Source organism: Triturus cristatus, chromosome 2_1, assembly GCF_964204655.1.
Source record: "Triturus cristatus chromosome 2_1, aTriCri1.1, whole genome shotgun sequence".
In the NCBI taxonomy this organism is placed as follows: domain Eukaryota; kingdom Metazoa; phylum Chordata; class Amphibia; order Caudata; family Salamandridae; genus Triturus; species Triturus cristatus.
In genome coordinates, this window is record NC_140581.1 from 77289800 (window position 1) to 77304682 (window position 14883).

Sequence of the window (14883 nt, forward strand, 5' to 3'; positions counted from 1 at the left end):
GTTTGTGGATCCACGCATGAGGGGAAAACGTGTTTGTTTGTTTTTACAAAATTTGAGGTATGCAAGGGATTCTGGATAACAGAACCTAGTGAGAGCCAGACAAGGCACCCCTCCTGGATTCCCCTTGGTGTCTACTTTTCACAAATGTATAGGTTTGCTAGGTTTTCCTAGGTGCCAGCAGAGCTAGGGTTCAAAATCCACAGCTAGGCACTTCGCAAAAAAGGGTCAGGTTTCACAGTAAAAATGTGGTGTGTCCACTTTGCGTTTTGGGCCGTTTCCGGTCGCAGGCACTAGGCCTACCCACACAGGTGAGGTACCATTTTTATTGGAAGACTTTGGGGAATGCGGAATGGGTGGAATTCTGTGGATCCACGCAGATTGGAAAACTTTCCATCACAGAAATGTGAGGAAAATTGTTTTTTTTTTTACAAAGTTTGATGTATGCAAGGGATTCTGGGTAACAGAACCTGGTGAGAGCCACACAAATCACCCCATCCTAGATTCTCCTGGGTGTCTAGATTTAAAAAATGTATACGTTTGCTAGGTTTCCCGAAGTGCCACCAGAGCTAGGGTTCAAACTCCACAGCTAGGCACTTTGCAAAAAAATGGTCAGTTTTCACTGTAAAAATGTGGTGTGTCTGTGTTGCTTTTTGGCCGTTTGGTCTTGCGGACACTAGGCCGACCCACACTACTGAGGTACCATTTTTATCGGGAGACTCAGGGGAACACAGAATTGTAGGGCGCCTGTTAATACCTACTGACTTTCGATGCATTTCTGCCTTCCAAATGTATAAAAGTGTAAACAAGAAGTCACTTTGAGAAATGTCCTATAATTCACATGCTAGTATGGGTACCCAAAATTTCAGAGATGTGCGAATAGCTACTGTTTCTAAACTCTATATTTTGTTCCCATTTCAGAAATATTTAGGTGTCTTTGATACCTATTTTTCACTTTTTATTTCTTACCAAATTAATTGCTATATACCCGGTACACAATGAAAAAACTTTGGCTGACGCTGCTCAGTTATTGGCTCTGGGTTCCTCGGGTACTCGGTGAACCTACAAGTGTTATATATCCCCACAACCAGAAGGGTCCAGCAGATGTAATGGTATATTTCTTTAAAAAATCTGTCATACATAGAAGAAAAACAGGTGAAAACGTTGGCACAAATTGCAGTTTTTATTGACTCATTTCCAATTTTTCTTAATTGCAATTGTTAATTTATATTAAGAAAACCATGAAGGATGTACACAAATGATCTCTTGCTTTGCTGAATTCAAAATGTTGGCTCCTTTTCAGAAATGTATAGATTTCCAGGATCCATTATTGCTTTCACATCCATTTCTACCACCAACTGGAAGGAAGTTGAAAGCACAAAATAATATAAGAATAAATAGGCTATGTCCCAGTAAAATACCAAAACTGTGTAAAAACACTGGGTAACTAAAATTCCCATGATGTTGGAAGAAAAGGGCATAATTTTGGCGTGGATACCTTATGTGAACAAAATGTTTCAGAGGGCTAAGTGTGAACTGCCCCAAATTGCCCAAAAAAGGATTAGTGTTGGGGGGGGAGGGGAGGCCAAGCAGCGAAGGGGTTAACATAACATAACAATAAATAACATGCCATACCATAACATAACATTATTTAGAAACATTACAAGTAGCTCAGCTTGGACTTTATTCTGTTTCCTCTGCCCACTAAGGTGCTGCTTCCTTTGCCATCCTTTCAGTCTTATGCCCTCCTCCCATTGCTCTTGCACGCGAGGCCAGCAGCGCAAATCTAATGCAGTTAAGCCTGTGGGACAGGGCCAGCCCTTACTGGTCCCTCAACTGACAGCTCCACATCCCAGGTCTGGGACGTGCAGATAGAGAGATGCTGCTTACACACCAGGGAATTTACTAGTGGGACCCGTGTCATCCCTAGGAACCAGGATAATGCAATGATGTTTACAAGCACAATGGCTCCTTCGGAATAATTTACACACAAAAAGAATCAGAACCTTTCTTGGGTCTATTAATGAGACTACCACGAGGCACAGAAAATGGAGAATAACAGTAGAATGAGAGACATCTTCACAGGAGACATCCTAACTAGAGATACAATCACATCAATAACCACACACAAATGTAAACACCACTGTGTGAAAAACAGCACAGTGCTGAATGGCAAGAAGTGCGTAAGTGGGGGACATAAAGAAACTAAAAGAAACAAACACATTTTTGTGGAATGTGCAATAATGCATTTTTTCACTAATGGCTTTTATCAGATACTGCTACATCTCAAAACACTCTTTACATTGACATTGCAATCCATTTGCATTCCTCTACATTTATCAGCACAGATGTCATGATACAATTAGGGCAGCAGTCCACATTAACAGGATGATTCCAGAGATGTGGATTAACAGGGAGTATTCGTGGTACCCACAGGCATGAATCTTAAGTGTAGAAAAACATGTCAAAACCAACTCTTCCAATCAGGGGCAGAAGAGGACTATGTCTTCGGTCGTCATGCAGGGACAGTAAATGCTATTGACTTCTCAACCACTGGCCTTGGCTCGTGCACTCTGCATCAAACTATTGCAGTAAACATTGTCTGGTGCCAAATCGGTGTTAAAATTCCTCTGTATAAATTTGTGCCGGGATCTCAGGATTGTTACCAACTGATTACGATAATTACAGGATCAAACACTGGTGTGCTTATGTAGCACCTGATATCCTATTTTATTTTTTTTTCTTTGTGTTTCGTGTGCTCCTTTTCACCACCAGCTACCACTTGGTCCCTATCATGGTACCGTAAAACACAGACATTAATTCACAGCATTTCTGAGTTAGTGCATAGATTGCAGACATGGCAGCTGGAAAACACAGAGCAGGATTACGGCTCCAAATTTCCAAATTGTACTGTCTGAAGGTATTTTAAGAACACAGTTGTTTTCAGAGTCACTGTGTGGGCTGCAGGCAGGACACTGGCGCTATTCTAAGTCCAAACAAAGCTGAGACTGAGATCATGATACAATCCCAGGAGCACCTCTGCCTGCTTTTTGTACCCACAGGGCACTTGTATCCTCTATGTCATGATTCCTGGTGGTGCATTAATTATGGGGTGTAAACTCATTTTCTTGGGGTCATGATCCTTTGACTCTGCACCCGTGTCATATTACAGGGCAGAGTGGCAAAGAGGTGCTGAGCAGGCACACTGACTGTGCACCACAAAGAGATGCTTCACCATCAGTGCCCCCTCCCAATAACACCCAATGAGAGTAGGGTAAGGGCCCTCATGGACAACCCAGGGTTGTATCCTGCAAGAGGGTGAAGTTACTCAATGCACCTGCTTCTAGGGGGATCTTGCACCCCTTTAGAAATGAGGCCGCCTCGCTGACAGCAGTGACATGCGCACAAGAAGTTTCAAGCAACAGGTCCACCATTTACAAGTGTGCTGATCAGAGTGCAGACAACAGCTCCTGCCAGCACTCTGAACAGCATGTTCATTGTAATGACGGGCACCGTCTTGGTCTGCATGCAGCGCACCTAGTAAAAGTGCTGTGTGGCAGAGTGGGACAGACCACTCTGTCTGTAATGTGACCCCTAGTGGCAGTGCTTAATTTGAGGCCACTCAGGACCAGCACTTAAATTGTCAACACCAGAGCTTATGTCTGCCTCAAGGTTGCGCTGTCTGGCTAATGTGGAGATGAACTCAACAAAACGTAATTATCAGTTCAATATACACTAAAAATTACTATTACCTGTCACCCACGCCATTCTTATAGCTTTGCAGGCCTGAAACAGTCTGAATTGTCTCACTTTTAGAAGTGTGATGGTTAGTAGTTGTGTTGTTACTATCATTGGCAGCATTGGCGCTAGGTAGCCTCAAATGTGCCAGCGCAGGGAGAGAGCTGAAGGGCATCGTATTTTAATGGGCATGGTTCGATTCAGCTCTCTTCCATTCACACAAGTGCAGCAACTTACCTGGCTGCACTGCATTGTGTGAGTTCTAAGTAAACCTGATCCTTTGTGCATATAAGTCCCTTCTGTTTTTCTGAACATCAAAATCTCCAAATGCGCACCATTACCTGCAATAGGGTAAAGTGATGAAGCTATGAATATGTAGATACAGAGGTTATCTTTCAGGGGTGTAAGATGTGAAACAAATGGTCAAGGATTCAGGTACCCAGGGATGTCTTCAAAACTTAATTGGTTGACAATTTCAAAAGAGTTGGTCGAGGTCAGTATTTATCATTGTAGGGTTTAACAAGCTAGCTGAACTTAGTGATGCACCTTTCCACATTGTGCAAATGGTGAAGAACTAGTTACCACCCATCGTAACGTGACATTCATAAATGAAATGCCTTGTGATTGGATGCAATTTGTCCATATATCCAAGAGTGATAAAGCAAGTCAATCTTCTTGTTTACTATTTACATTATTAATCATGTAACTTTATAGCACTCAATCCACTGTAGTACAATATACCATGTAAATAAATGAGTGTCTCCATGACAATGCGTTGTTGTACACACTTCACTATTTAAAGTTATTGTATGAAAACTGTTGATGAAAGCTTTTGACAGGTCCTATGGATGGAGACCTCTGTATTTCTTCATAGTCCTGCTCTTGCCTGACTGCATCCATGGCATCATTCTCTAGTTCCATTGTCCCAGTGGGTCTGGGCTTCTTCTTCACCACCGCATAAATGGGGATTGTATGTGGGATCTGAAACGCAGCACAGAACAATCAGGTCAGAGATACAGCTCACAAAGATTGAGATACAAGACATTGTGGATCCACAGGCATAGCATTAATAATTGTAACCATTATTTTATAAAGTTTTAATTCCCCCAACATATGTTCAACAGTCACCCTCAATTAAGATGTCCGACTCCACTAAATCATATACATTTCCTTCCAAGTGAGAATTAACTACAAGTCCAAGGTCTAGTCTTAGTAGCGCATGGGATTTCCTAAATTACCTGGTCGACCAATAAGTGGTCTTTATGGAACTTAACAGGAAGAACATCAGCCATTGTCCCTGAGGGTTTACCCAGGTGAGGACGCCTGGAGGTTACAATAGAACAAAGGGATTGAGAATGTGTCCTTCCAAGGGAGACTTAATGGTCCCAATTTTACCCTGAAAATGGACATGAATGTTTGCATTTTTTACATCACAAACGGCAGCAGAGCACATACATGATCATATGATCTGCAAATTGCTTGCATCTACCAATTGAGCTTGAGGGTTGGCTAGTGGCAGGGGGATCTTTTAGTTTGTTGTAATGTTTGGAACATAAAGATTATTGAGTTGTGCCTCGTCTCCTTATGCGGAGGGTGAGAGCTGATTTCTTGGTGCCACAGCTCCAGTGGCAGACTCACCTCCTCCCTCAGCCTCAAACCAGCAGGCATGGCAGAATCCCTACAGTAGCAGGTGAGTGTTAAAAATAGATAGAGGTGTAAGAGTTCCTCGCGTCTCTCCTTTTTCTTTAGCCCATTCTGCAATACGAGGTGGATGTGGTCAGTGTGGAGGGAGCAGTTTCATTTCCTGTGCTGAGGCATTGATGCAGTAGTGGAAGCACCTTCCATGCAGGAACAGGTGGTACCTCTATGAACTGGTGTCTTCTGTGGCCCATGCTGGTGCAGGGATATTCGGACATGAGGAAACTGGGGCAGGTTCCTGGGCTGCACCTTCCTCCCCTAAAGTGTGAGTTGTCTCCTCTATTAGCCTGGAGTGCACAGTCATGTCAAGATCTGCAGCTCATGCCAGTGAAGCAGCAAAAGCACTCTCATAGACAGAATTAGTGCAACCGTTGATTAGTACACTTCTTGTGGGTGGCTGGTCTCAGGTGGATGGTGAGGGCCCTTTGTTCTCTTCCTGGCACACAAGAGTGCATTTTTTCCCTTCTAGAAGAAGACTATCATGCTTCACTCGTTCCCCATTCACCTTGGGTAAGCGTTAGTCCTCACAGGGCTGGGGACAAGGGTGGCTGGGTACATGGCAGTGTTGGAGCAACAGTAGTGGAATTGTGTTTGCAGAAAGTGATAAAAATGTATCATTGTTTTTGCTTAGTGCTGGGTTTCTATACACTAAGCAATTTGGGGTGTTTCTTTTTTCAGTAGTTTCTTAGAAATCTGTAATACGTATTGTTGTAAACAGTTTGCCTTATCCTTGTGCCTTATACTTCGGTCTTTAGGAGACCATGGAAGTCCTTCTTTTAGCAGTTTTCTTCTTAGTTTTGCCTTGTATTTTTTCCTTCTTCACTTCCAGTGCCCACATTTCCTATTTTCTTGACTACTTTTCTAATTCTAAGCCCTTTCAGTGCATTGAATGCACTGATATAATCTTTAACCTGCCCTAGTAAATTAAGGAGAATGTTACTGTTAGACTTGGCATTTTCTGCAGGTTCATCCCCAACCATTTTTCCTACACTCTCCTGTTTTCTGAACCCATTTGTGTTGGCTTTTAGGATTCTGTGCACTTTAACATAGCTAACCAGTGCTATACATATACATAGTAAAATTGGCTTTTACCCATCGGCACATTTAATTTACTTGTAAGCCTATAGTCAAGTCACACTACATGTACCCAGGACCTGTAGTTTCAATGCTACTGGTGGGCCTGAAGTACATATTGTGCCACACACTTCAGCCATTGCAGCCTGCATAATACAGTATTAAAGTGTCATGTTAATCTGAATAAACCTTTTTCCAGGCCTAAACCTTCCTTTTTAATACATATAAGTCACCCCTAAGGTAGGAAGTAACCAATGGATAGAGCAGGTTGCAGTGTATTTAAAAATTAGGCCATGTAATTTTAAGTACATGTCCATGTAGTGAACAACCATTAAGTTAGCTTTTCACTGCTGCAAGGCCTGCGTCTTTCATTGGATAACATTGGGTTACCTTATTATTTTTAATAAGTGCTGACTTTTAATGCGGAATGTGGATGGAGGTCGAGTTTGGTGTCTAAAGAATTGTAATTTAAACCCCTGTTTAATAGTAGTCAGATTTTATGTCACAATTCTGAAAATGCCACTTTTAGAAAGTTGGAATTTTCCTGTCCTAAAATTTGAGGACAGATCTATCATTTTGTTGCGTCACCCTTGAGTCACGCAAGGTGACCTAGTGTGGTGCAAAAACCTAGTATTAGATTTACCTGCGTGGCCCTGTGCAGCTTGGTGAATCTGGTGTGATGCAAGGCAGAGCAAGTTGCTACCTTTCGTTACACTGCATCATAGAGGCATTCCATGGGCAATCATATCTATTAGATAAAGCACCTTAATATTCTGTATTTCACATATCTACTGGCAGCACTTGAGGCAAAGGGTGATACACTAATTTATACAGAATCACTGGGTCTGTGGTAAAATGATGAAGTAAGTCACAGAGCTCTCTAAGACAGAAGACAATCTGCCCGCTTAAAATGATAATCTCATGTCGATGTCTTAGGTGAACCCAAAAATAAATGTCGTAATGTTTATGAGGAATTGTCCCTCTACAATTTGTGTTACAAACGCACTTTGGTACATGGAATGCACAGCAAGGTAAAGGTCAAGTCAATAAGATGGCAGTACCTTTGGCATCTCTTGCCTGTCCTCATAGCAGTCTTCATTCATGGAGTTGTTCTGGACTCCGTGCCTCTGAGAGGCTCTGGGCTTCCGCACAACAGCGTAGACAGGCACTGGATCTGGAACCTGAAACACACATGTGACTATGATTATAAGAAACTCTACTCCTGTCATGGTCACATGCGCAAGAGCCAGACTTCCTCCTTGTCATCCCCCTCTTTTCTATATAATAATGTGACTGGAGGAAGAATGCGAATACATGCAAAAAACTACAACTCCCAGAAACTCTAGGAACATGAGTCATGAGTGAGATAGGATACACCTGTGTGTCGGCTTTACAAGCCCTGCCCAGGAAGAGGAAGGTGCTTGACAATCTTTACCTGGAATCTGCCTCCCAGAACGAGCAGCCGGCTTGTATTTTCATGGTATTCAGATCACCTTTGAGGTTCAGCGTTCGTGCGCTGGACAGAGGCTCTTCTCCCTTTGTATTGCTTCTCCCCAGTGACCGGTTATTACCGTGGCTGGAGGCCCTCAGGTGGCTTCACTCCGGGTACCACAGAGGAGGCTGGGGCTCCCTGCACAGATTCCTGTATGTGGCTGTCAGCGGTTTTTGAGGAGCCGCAGCCCCCTCCCCAAGGCATTGAGGCGACACGCAGCAAGTGGCAGGAGCCGTTCGCTCGTGTGGCCGTATGAGGGCATTTTAACATTTCCTCGTTTACAAACATCGGAGTCGCTTGTTCACCGTCTTCATTCGCATTCACCCGACCGCTGACAGCTGGTCTCCCAGGGACCGGCGGGATTAGCTTGGATGATTTCACCACTTCCAGAGGGTGAGGATTTGGAGTGGGTTACGCCGAGGACAGTAGTCAAGTAACATTTCTCATTTTTTGTTTTCGTTTGTTCTTTATTGAGCTTGTATTTCAGAGCATTTTGTTATCCAGTTTGTCTGGAATTTCCACTGACCTATTGCTACGATACAACTTGTATGAACAACACTGTTTACTTCATGCTAGAATCCAGTCAGGATTTGTAATTGAGTCAATGACTTTCTATTCGGATGTCTCCTGCTTATGTGTGAAGTGAGAAGCTGACTCAGAACCCTAGCCTAATGATAGCGTGGTGCAACTGTCTGTTCTTTATGAGTGATGTCTCTTTTCTATCCTTCTGCAGTTATCACACATGAAGGGGGACACTCCCCAGAGCGAGTTGCCACGCTATGGAGGACCCTGCGGATGAAACTTCTTGATTCGCTTCAGCAGTCTTTTTCTTATTTCATCCCATTCCCCATTTCCCCTGAGTGGTGCCTTTTCAGGATAGCTTGTATTGAATGCTCTTTAGAGGTATTAAAAAGGGAAATTGGAGAGATAGCTTCACATCGCACCTGCTGGATAAAGATACAGGTTAGTGGTAATCCCATTGACTGCTTGTCAGCTCTGACAACTCCACAGCCACCACTCATCTCTTCTCTGCTGCTCCACACCATTATCAGTAATGGTTGAAGTTGAAGCCAACATCCTGTGAACCACCTTCCTGCAGAAGACATTGATTTGTCATTCAATGTGGCCTTCACAGTTCCATTCATCAGCATTGAAAGGATTGGCATAGATGGCATACTGGAGCTCTTATGTGCCATTGTTTAATAAAGGAAAGTAATGCCTTTCCTAGTGCACATGGCTCTCCCACCCCTCCACAGCTGGATGCATCTCTTTCTCTCTGCAGGCTTGTTATATGTGTTAAGGATCCCACCACCCAGTAAGACACTTCGACATCCCTGTGTTCTAACCTTGAGCTCTACACCTTGGTTTAGAGAGGCGCTTTGTCAGTAAATCCTTACCAATGTTACCATCTAGTAAAACAGAGCCAATGCACAAATATTTGGCCAAAATATGAGAATAGGTCAAGATGTCCAACAAACAAATAAACATGTCCCCGACGGGCATATAGCTACCGAAATACATGCATAAAACCTCTGCACTAGAGAGAACTATAGAATAAAGTGGTATTGTATATTTAACTTCAAAGTTGATACCTAACATTCTAAATGTAACTGGGTCTCAAAAGACAAAGTGAGACAAGAGGAAAGGGGTAATAACAAAAAAATATATACACAACATGCATCTCATCTTCTGCTCCGTGAAGGGCTAGCACCCCTCTTTCCACTTCTAAGAAGACTACAATCTCTGAAAGTACATTTTCACACCACTAGAGAGGGGTAACAAGTCTGTCTTCTGACTAAAGGTGGGGCAGAGGAATTCACACAGCAATATTCTGCTTTTTTTAGGAGTAAATTCAGCAAACCTGGGGGTATATTACAGCCTGAGGTGGAAAACGTACGTGCTACGTGGAGGAGCCCTCTTCACACACACTCACTCTACTGGATCAGTGCCCCCTCCTGAGGGCATTACACCCCTTTGATCATGGACAGCCACCAAGGGTATTTCACCGCCATGAGCGATGCCAACCCCATCCCCTGACTGGCACTTTATGTGGGACAACCCTGTGTATGATTTCTGATGAACTATCTCCTTAGTGATTGAAACACCAGGAAATTCTTTCATATGGTCCAAATCTTATAAAATGCTAGAGTGCTAACTGTTAGAAACTGGGTCTCTGGTTGACCGAGATTTGCATTGTTGTCCAAGCAGGAACCACAATCCTAATCAAGGAAAGTCAGATACACAGCATAAATTAACCTGTGCTCCCCCTTCGGTACCTTGGCACAGAGCAGTTAGGCTTAACCTAAGAGGCAATGTGTGAAGTATTTGGGCTACACTTCAAGCAATAACACAGAGAAAACACCACAAAAAGACAACACGGCAAGTTAGAAAACTAGATCATATTTTTTAAATTAACCTGTGCTCACCCTTCGGTAGCATGGCACTGAGCAGTCAGGCTTAATCTAAGAGGCAATGTGTAAAGTATTTGAGCAACACTTCAAACAATTACACATTGCAAACACCACAAAAATATAAAATGCCAAGTTAGAAAACTAGATCATATTTTAGGAACAAAACAAGACCAAAACAACGCAAATCCAATAAGTAGAAGTCGAGATATGCATTTTTAAAGAATAAACTGTTTTGTAGTGATTAATAGTAAATACCGCTAACCAGGGCTATCTGGTCATGCTAGACTGGGTCGAATGCAAATGTTCAGGCCGACTGTGTTCGAGTGCAGGTCCATTACAAGGCCTTCACCTAGTGAAACAGTCCCTTGGATGCCTCAACGTCGAAGAGGAGGTGATGTGTCATTATCGATCCTTACACTAGAGGTGATCCATTGGTACCAAGCTGCATAATATCGACCATGCGTCAGGAATGGAGATAAGAAATAAATAAAGCTATGTATCATAGTCAAACCACTGGGTTAAAGGTAATAGAGTGAACTGTGCTAAGTTGGAGATGTATTGGAAAATAGAGATGTCATCTTGCACAGTCGGCAGTGCATGGTCCGTGCAGCAGCAGTAATGTGTCAGCGTCGAGGGAGATGCTCCTGTTCCGATCAATGCAACGTCGTTGAGACGTTGATTTTAGCAGTTGCAGAAATGTATACACATTTCCAAGGGCCCTGGCCTGGATTGGCACCCCTTGACAGGGCAAGAATTGCAGCAAGCAAAGTCCAGTTGCTGTTGCAGGTTGGTGAAAAGTATTTGATGTCCCTGAGACTTAGAACAGGGGGCAAGCCAGCATGCCTTGGAGTTACTCTGGGTTCAAGTGAGATGGGTCCAGTTATTCCCAAGCAAGGCAGAGGGTAGCAGGCAGCAGGGCAGCACAATACAGCAGCAAAGCAGTTCTCCAAGATAAACAGTCCAGCAGATCAGCAGTCCCTGTAGCAGCACCGCAGACCTTCCTCGTGGCAGAGTTCTTCACAGGCCTAATAGTGTACTAATTTGTTGGGGTCAGAGATCCAGTACTTATACCCAGTTGTGCCTTTCAAGTGAGGGTGACCTAAAAGAGGAGCTTTGAAGTGCACAGTTCCTCCCTCCCAGCTCTAGCTCTCTTCAGCAGGGTATGCAGCCCTTTGTGTGGGTACAGGTCACTGCCTATTCAGGTGTGTCAGCTCCTCCCTCCTATCCTGCCCAGGATGACCCATCAGGATGTGGATGCCACTCAGTCACACCAAAGCTCCCTATGTGTTTGGCTGTCTAGAGGGAATGCACAAAGTCTAGCTGGCACCCACTCTAGTTGAGTGTTGGAGGCAGGCAGCAAGCACACAGGGCGAATGGGTAAAACAAACGATGCTTCTAAAGATGGCATTTTTACAAGGGTAATGATACATTCAACTTTACCAGTAAAAAGGATTTATCATCAGCATACCAGTGATATGAAACCTAACAGATATACTCAATCAGGAATTACAGCTCATACGTATAATAAAGAATTCCCGTTGTTAATCTATATGAGGGGTAGGCCTGCCTAGGAATTACATCACACCCTCATGGTTTATGATGCCAAAGCAGCCAGCACAGCTCTTTACAGAGCCGAGCTATGGGGTTTGACATGTTGATGACATCCGTAGATCTGAACATGAGTTCCTTAGGGACCTGGTGATGTTGCCTCGCAACACTCCACTTACACCTTTAATGCTCGATATGAGCAGGCAGTCGATTGGAGACACAGCAAGGCTGCGCCCACTGCTCTTTTGGGCACGCATAAGGCGGACCCCCAAACTCTCTAAGTATGCTAAAACCCTTACTGAGGTCATACAAATAGATGCTGGCCACAGAATTGGATGGATTTCAAACATTAGGAAAACATTGTCAGTCCTGGGTTTTCAAGGACATTGGGACAAGCAGGAACCACCAAGCAAAGAGGAGCTCAAACAGTCGTATTGGGAATGGGCAGATAGCCAGGAAATCTGCAAACCCAATGTGGGCAGACTGACGGCAGAATGTTATCTACATAAACAGATTTGATGCCTTGAGCCCTATTTAGATATAATCCAGGTCCCGAGGGAAAGGATGCTGTACATTCATTTTATGTTCGGCGCGCTCCCTGTCTGCGCAACAACTGCAAAATGGCACCCACCCAAACAGACACCAAAGGATTGTCCTTGCTGCAGATCCCCGATGGAAAGCGTTGCACATGTTATGTTTGCTTGTCTGGCATATAACGCAACAAGGTCTATATGGCTAAAACCAATTTGCCGACAACTGGGCACACAGGATCATCGGGCTGCCCTGCGCATTCTTAGGTCTGATCACACACCCCTTTTTGTGTGTAGTGTGACCAAGTTTCTCAGCCATGCATGGCTAATCAGGTGAAAAGCCATGTCAGGAGTAGCCTAACACTGTACTCTCTGAAGTTGCGATGAAATTGTGGCAGCATTTGATGGCTGTTCAGCCTCCATTGAGATTACACCTTATGCACCCGCACTTTATATCTGACTCTCCCTGCTGTCACCCCAAAGAGGGCTCAATCCACTTCTATCATGGGTGCATTGGGGGTTCCACGTGTTTACCATGAGGCCCATACCATGAAGGATTGTCATGCTGTTACTTTTTAACAATTTTTAGTGCAAACTATTTATGTTTTTATCGTTGAATTGTATAATAGTTCTTATTATGTAGCCTCTGAGAACTACATCATCTATTGAGGGCGCAATAGTGTACTTTTATGGACTGCTCGGTCAAACTATTTTGATTATGCTGCTGTACTATATGTTATTTTATATTTTTTCCATTACTTCATAAAAAAAAAATTTCAGCTTTTATGACACTAGTTGTTGAAATGAAGCATATACAAACCTAATATGAAACCATCAATGTTATCCTAGAGAAGGATCGCAATTGATGGCATGGTGAAAGTGCCCTGAATTTCACCACTATTCCTAACATTAGGGTGAAACTAGCAAGGCATAATTGAAAATGAAGGAACACTGTATTAGCATCTTTTGTAACATGCACTCTTACAGTTATGAGAATCAAAATGTGCATGCACTCTAATGCTTTCCACAGAAATTTGACACAAGTCAAAGAAATAAATGATGGTCTAATTAACGACTAAAGCATGTGCTGCAGTTAAACTTCTTTTTTACCTTCTTCCTAAATAGTACCAAAAAGAAACACCAAATCTCATTGAAAGAATTGCTAACTATACCCAATATTTCTAGGACCTGGTTTATAACAGCAGTGCTATCAAAGCCAAAGCAACTGCCAGGGGGTTAGCAACTGCCAGGTGCAGTAATGCCATTGGCTTCATCTTGGGCACTTTAACACCACACCCCAATCAATGACTACCATGTAGGGTTTCTTCTTCTGGTAAAGAGGAATCATTGTTAGCAGAGTGCCTTAGTACACAGGTCTTTTTCTTGGGAATACAAGGCCTACAAAGACTACAGAGACTTGTTGCTGTGTGGTACAGAGAATACTGATTCCTACCCTTGGCAAAACCTGGATTTCTTCATATTCATTCTCGAGGACTTCTTCATCCACAGTAATATTTTGAACTCCAAATTTCTGGGATCCACCATTCTTCATCACTTCTGCGTACACAGGGATAGTATCCGGAAACTGCAACACAAAAACACATGTGATCAGAGATAAATACAATGCATTGTCAGCTAGTTTTAAACCTTGAGTTGTCACTTCACAAAGAATTGACTGTAACAGCCACATTTTGATCTGGCCGCTCTCCGCACCAGAAACTGAATACATACATTAAGTCCTTATGCTTGACTTCATATCGGTGTACTTTTCTCTTTTCCCAGAACTATATCACTCCCACCAATGGGGGATTAACAAAACAGAACAGAAAAATTAGGGTTTTCACAAAAATGCCACGTGCCAGCTATAAAAATACAAAAATATGGGAAAGAATGCATTAACATCACTAGTACATATGCAACTGGTATACAATAATTTGCATTATATTGACACCACTACAATTCACGCGACTGGTTCAATAACACACTTATGAAAGGATTTATAATGAATACTTTGGTTATTAAAACATGTTTTAGGAGTTCATATTGAGCCAATCAAGGATTTATAGAGTGCTGTAAGTCACCCATGAGAGTCTCAATGTGCTGAGGTTTGCTAGCTGCTTCGTGGTGGTTTGTTCACTCAAGCAGCCAGGTCTTGGGTGTTTTACTGAATTTGTGGATCAATGAGGTGGTCCTGAGATGCAGGGGAAGGTTGTTCCAAGCTTTGGCCGCCAGGTGTGAGAAGGAGTGCCCTCCGCTGCTGCTTCGGTGGATCTGCGGGGTATCAGCCAGAAACAGGGAAGCGTATCATAGATGTCTGATCAGTTGGTGGTAGTTTATGCATTTGGTTATGCATGCTGGTCCTTTGTTGTGCAGGGCTTTCTAAGCATGGGTCAAC

General features: G+C 43.2%; 1 protein-coding gene across 3 annotated transcripts in view; it reads right to left on the reverse strand.

Annotated features, from left to right (window-relative positions):
• Nucleotides 1–1166: 1166 nt before the first annotated feature.
• Nucleotides 1167–14883, reverse strand: part of LOC146863775 (CMRF35-like molecule 9) — a 196355-nt gene continuing 182638 nt past the window's right edge. For all 3 annotated transcript variants that reach the window (XM_085627993.1, XM_085627997.1, XM_085627991.1), the window contains 3 exons: nt 13942–14073; nt 7569–7688; nt 1167–4716 (listed from right to left, as the gene is read on the reverse strand). In XM_085627993.1, the coding sequence (XP_085484119.1) occupies nt 4528–4716; nt 7569–7688; nt 13942–14073 (441 nt within the window). In that variant the 3' untranslated portion in view covers nt 1167–4527. The remainder of the gene's footprint in view (nt 4717–7568; nt 7689–13941; nt 14074–14883) is intronic.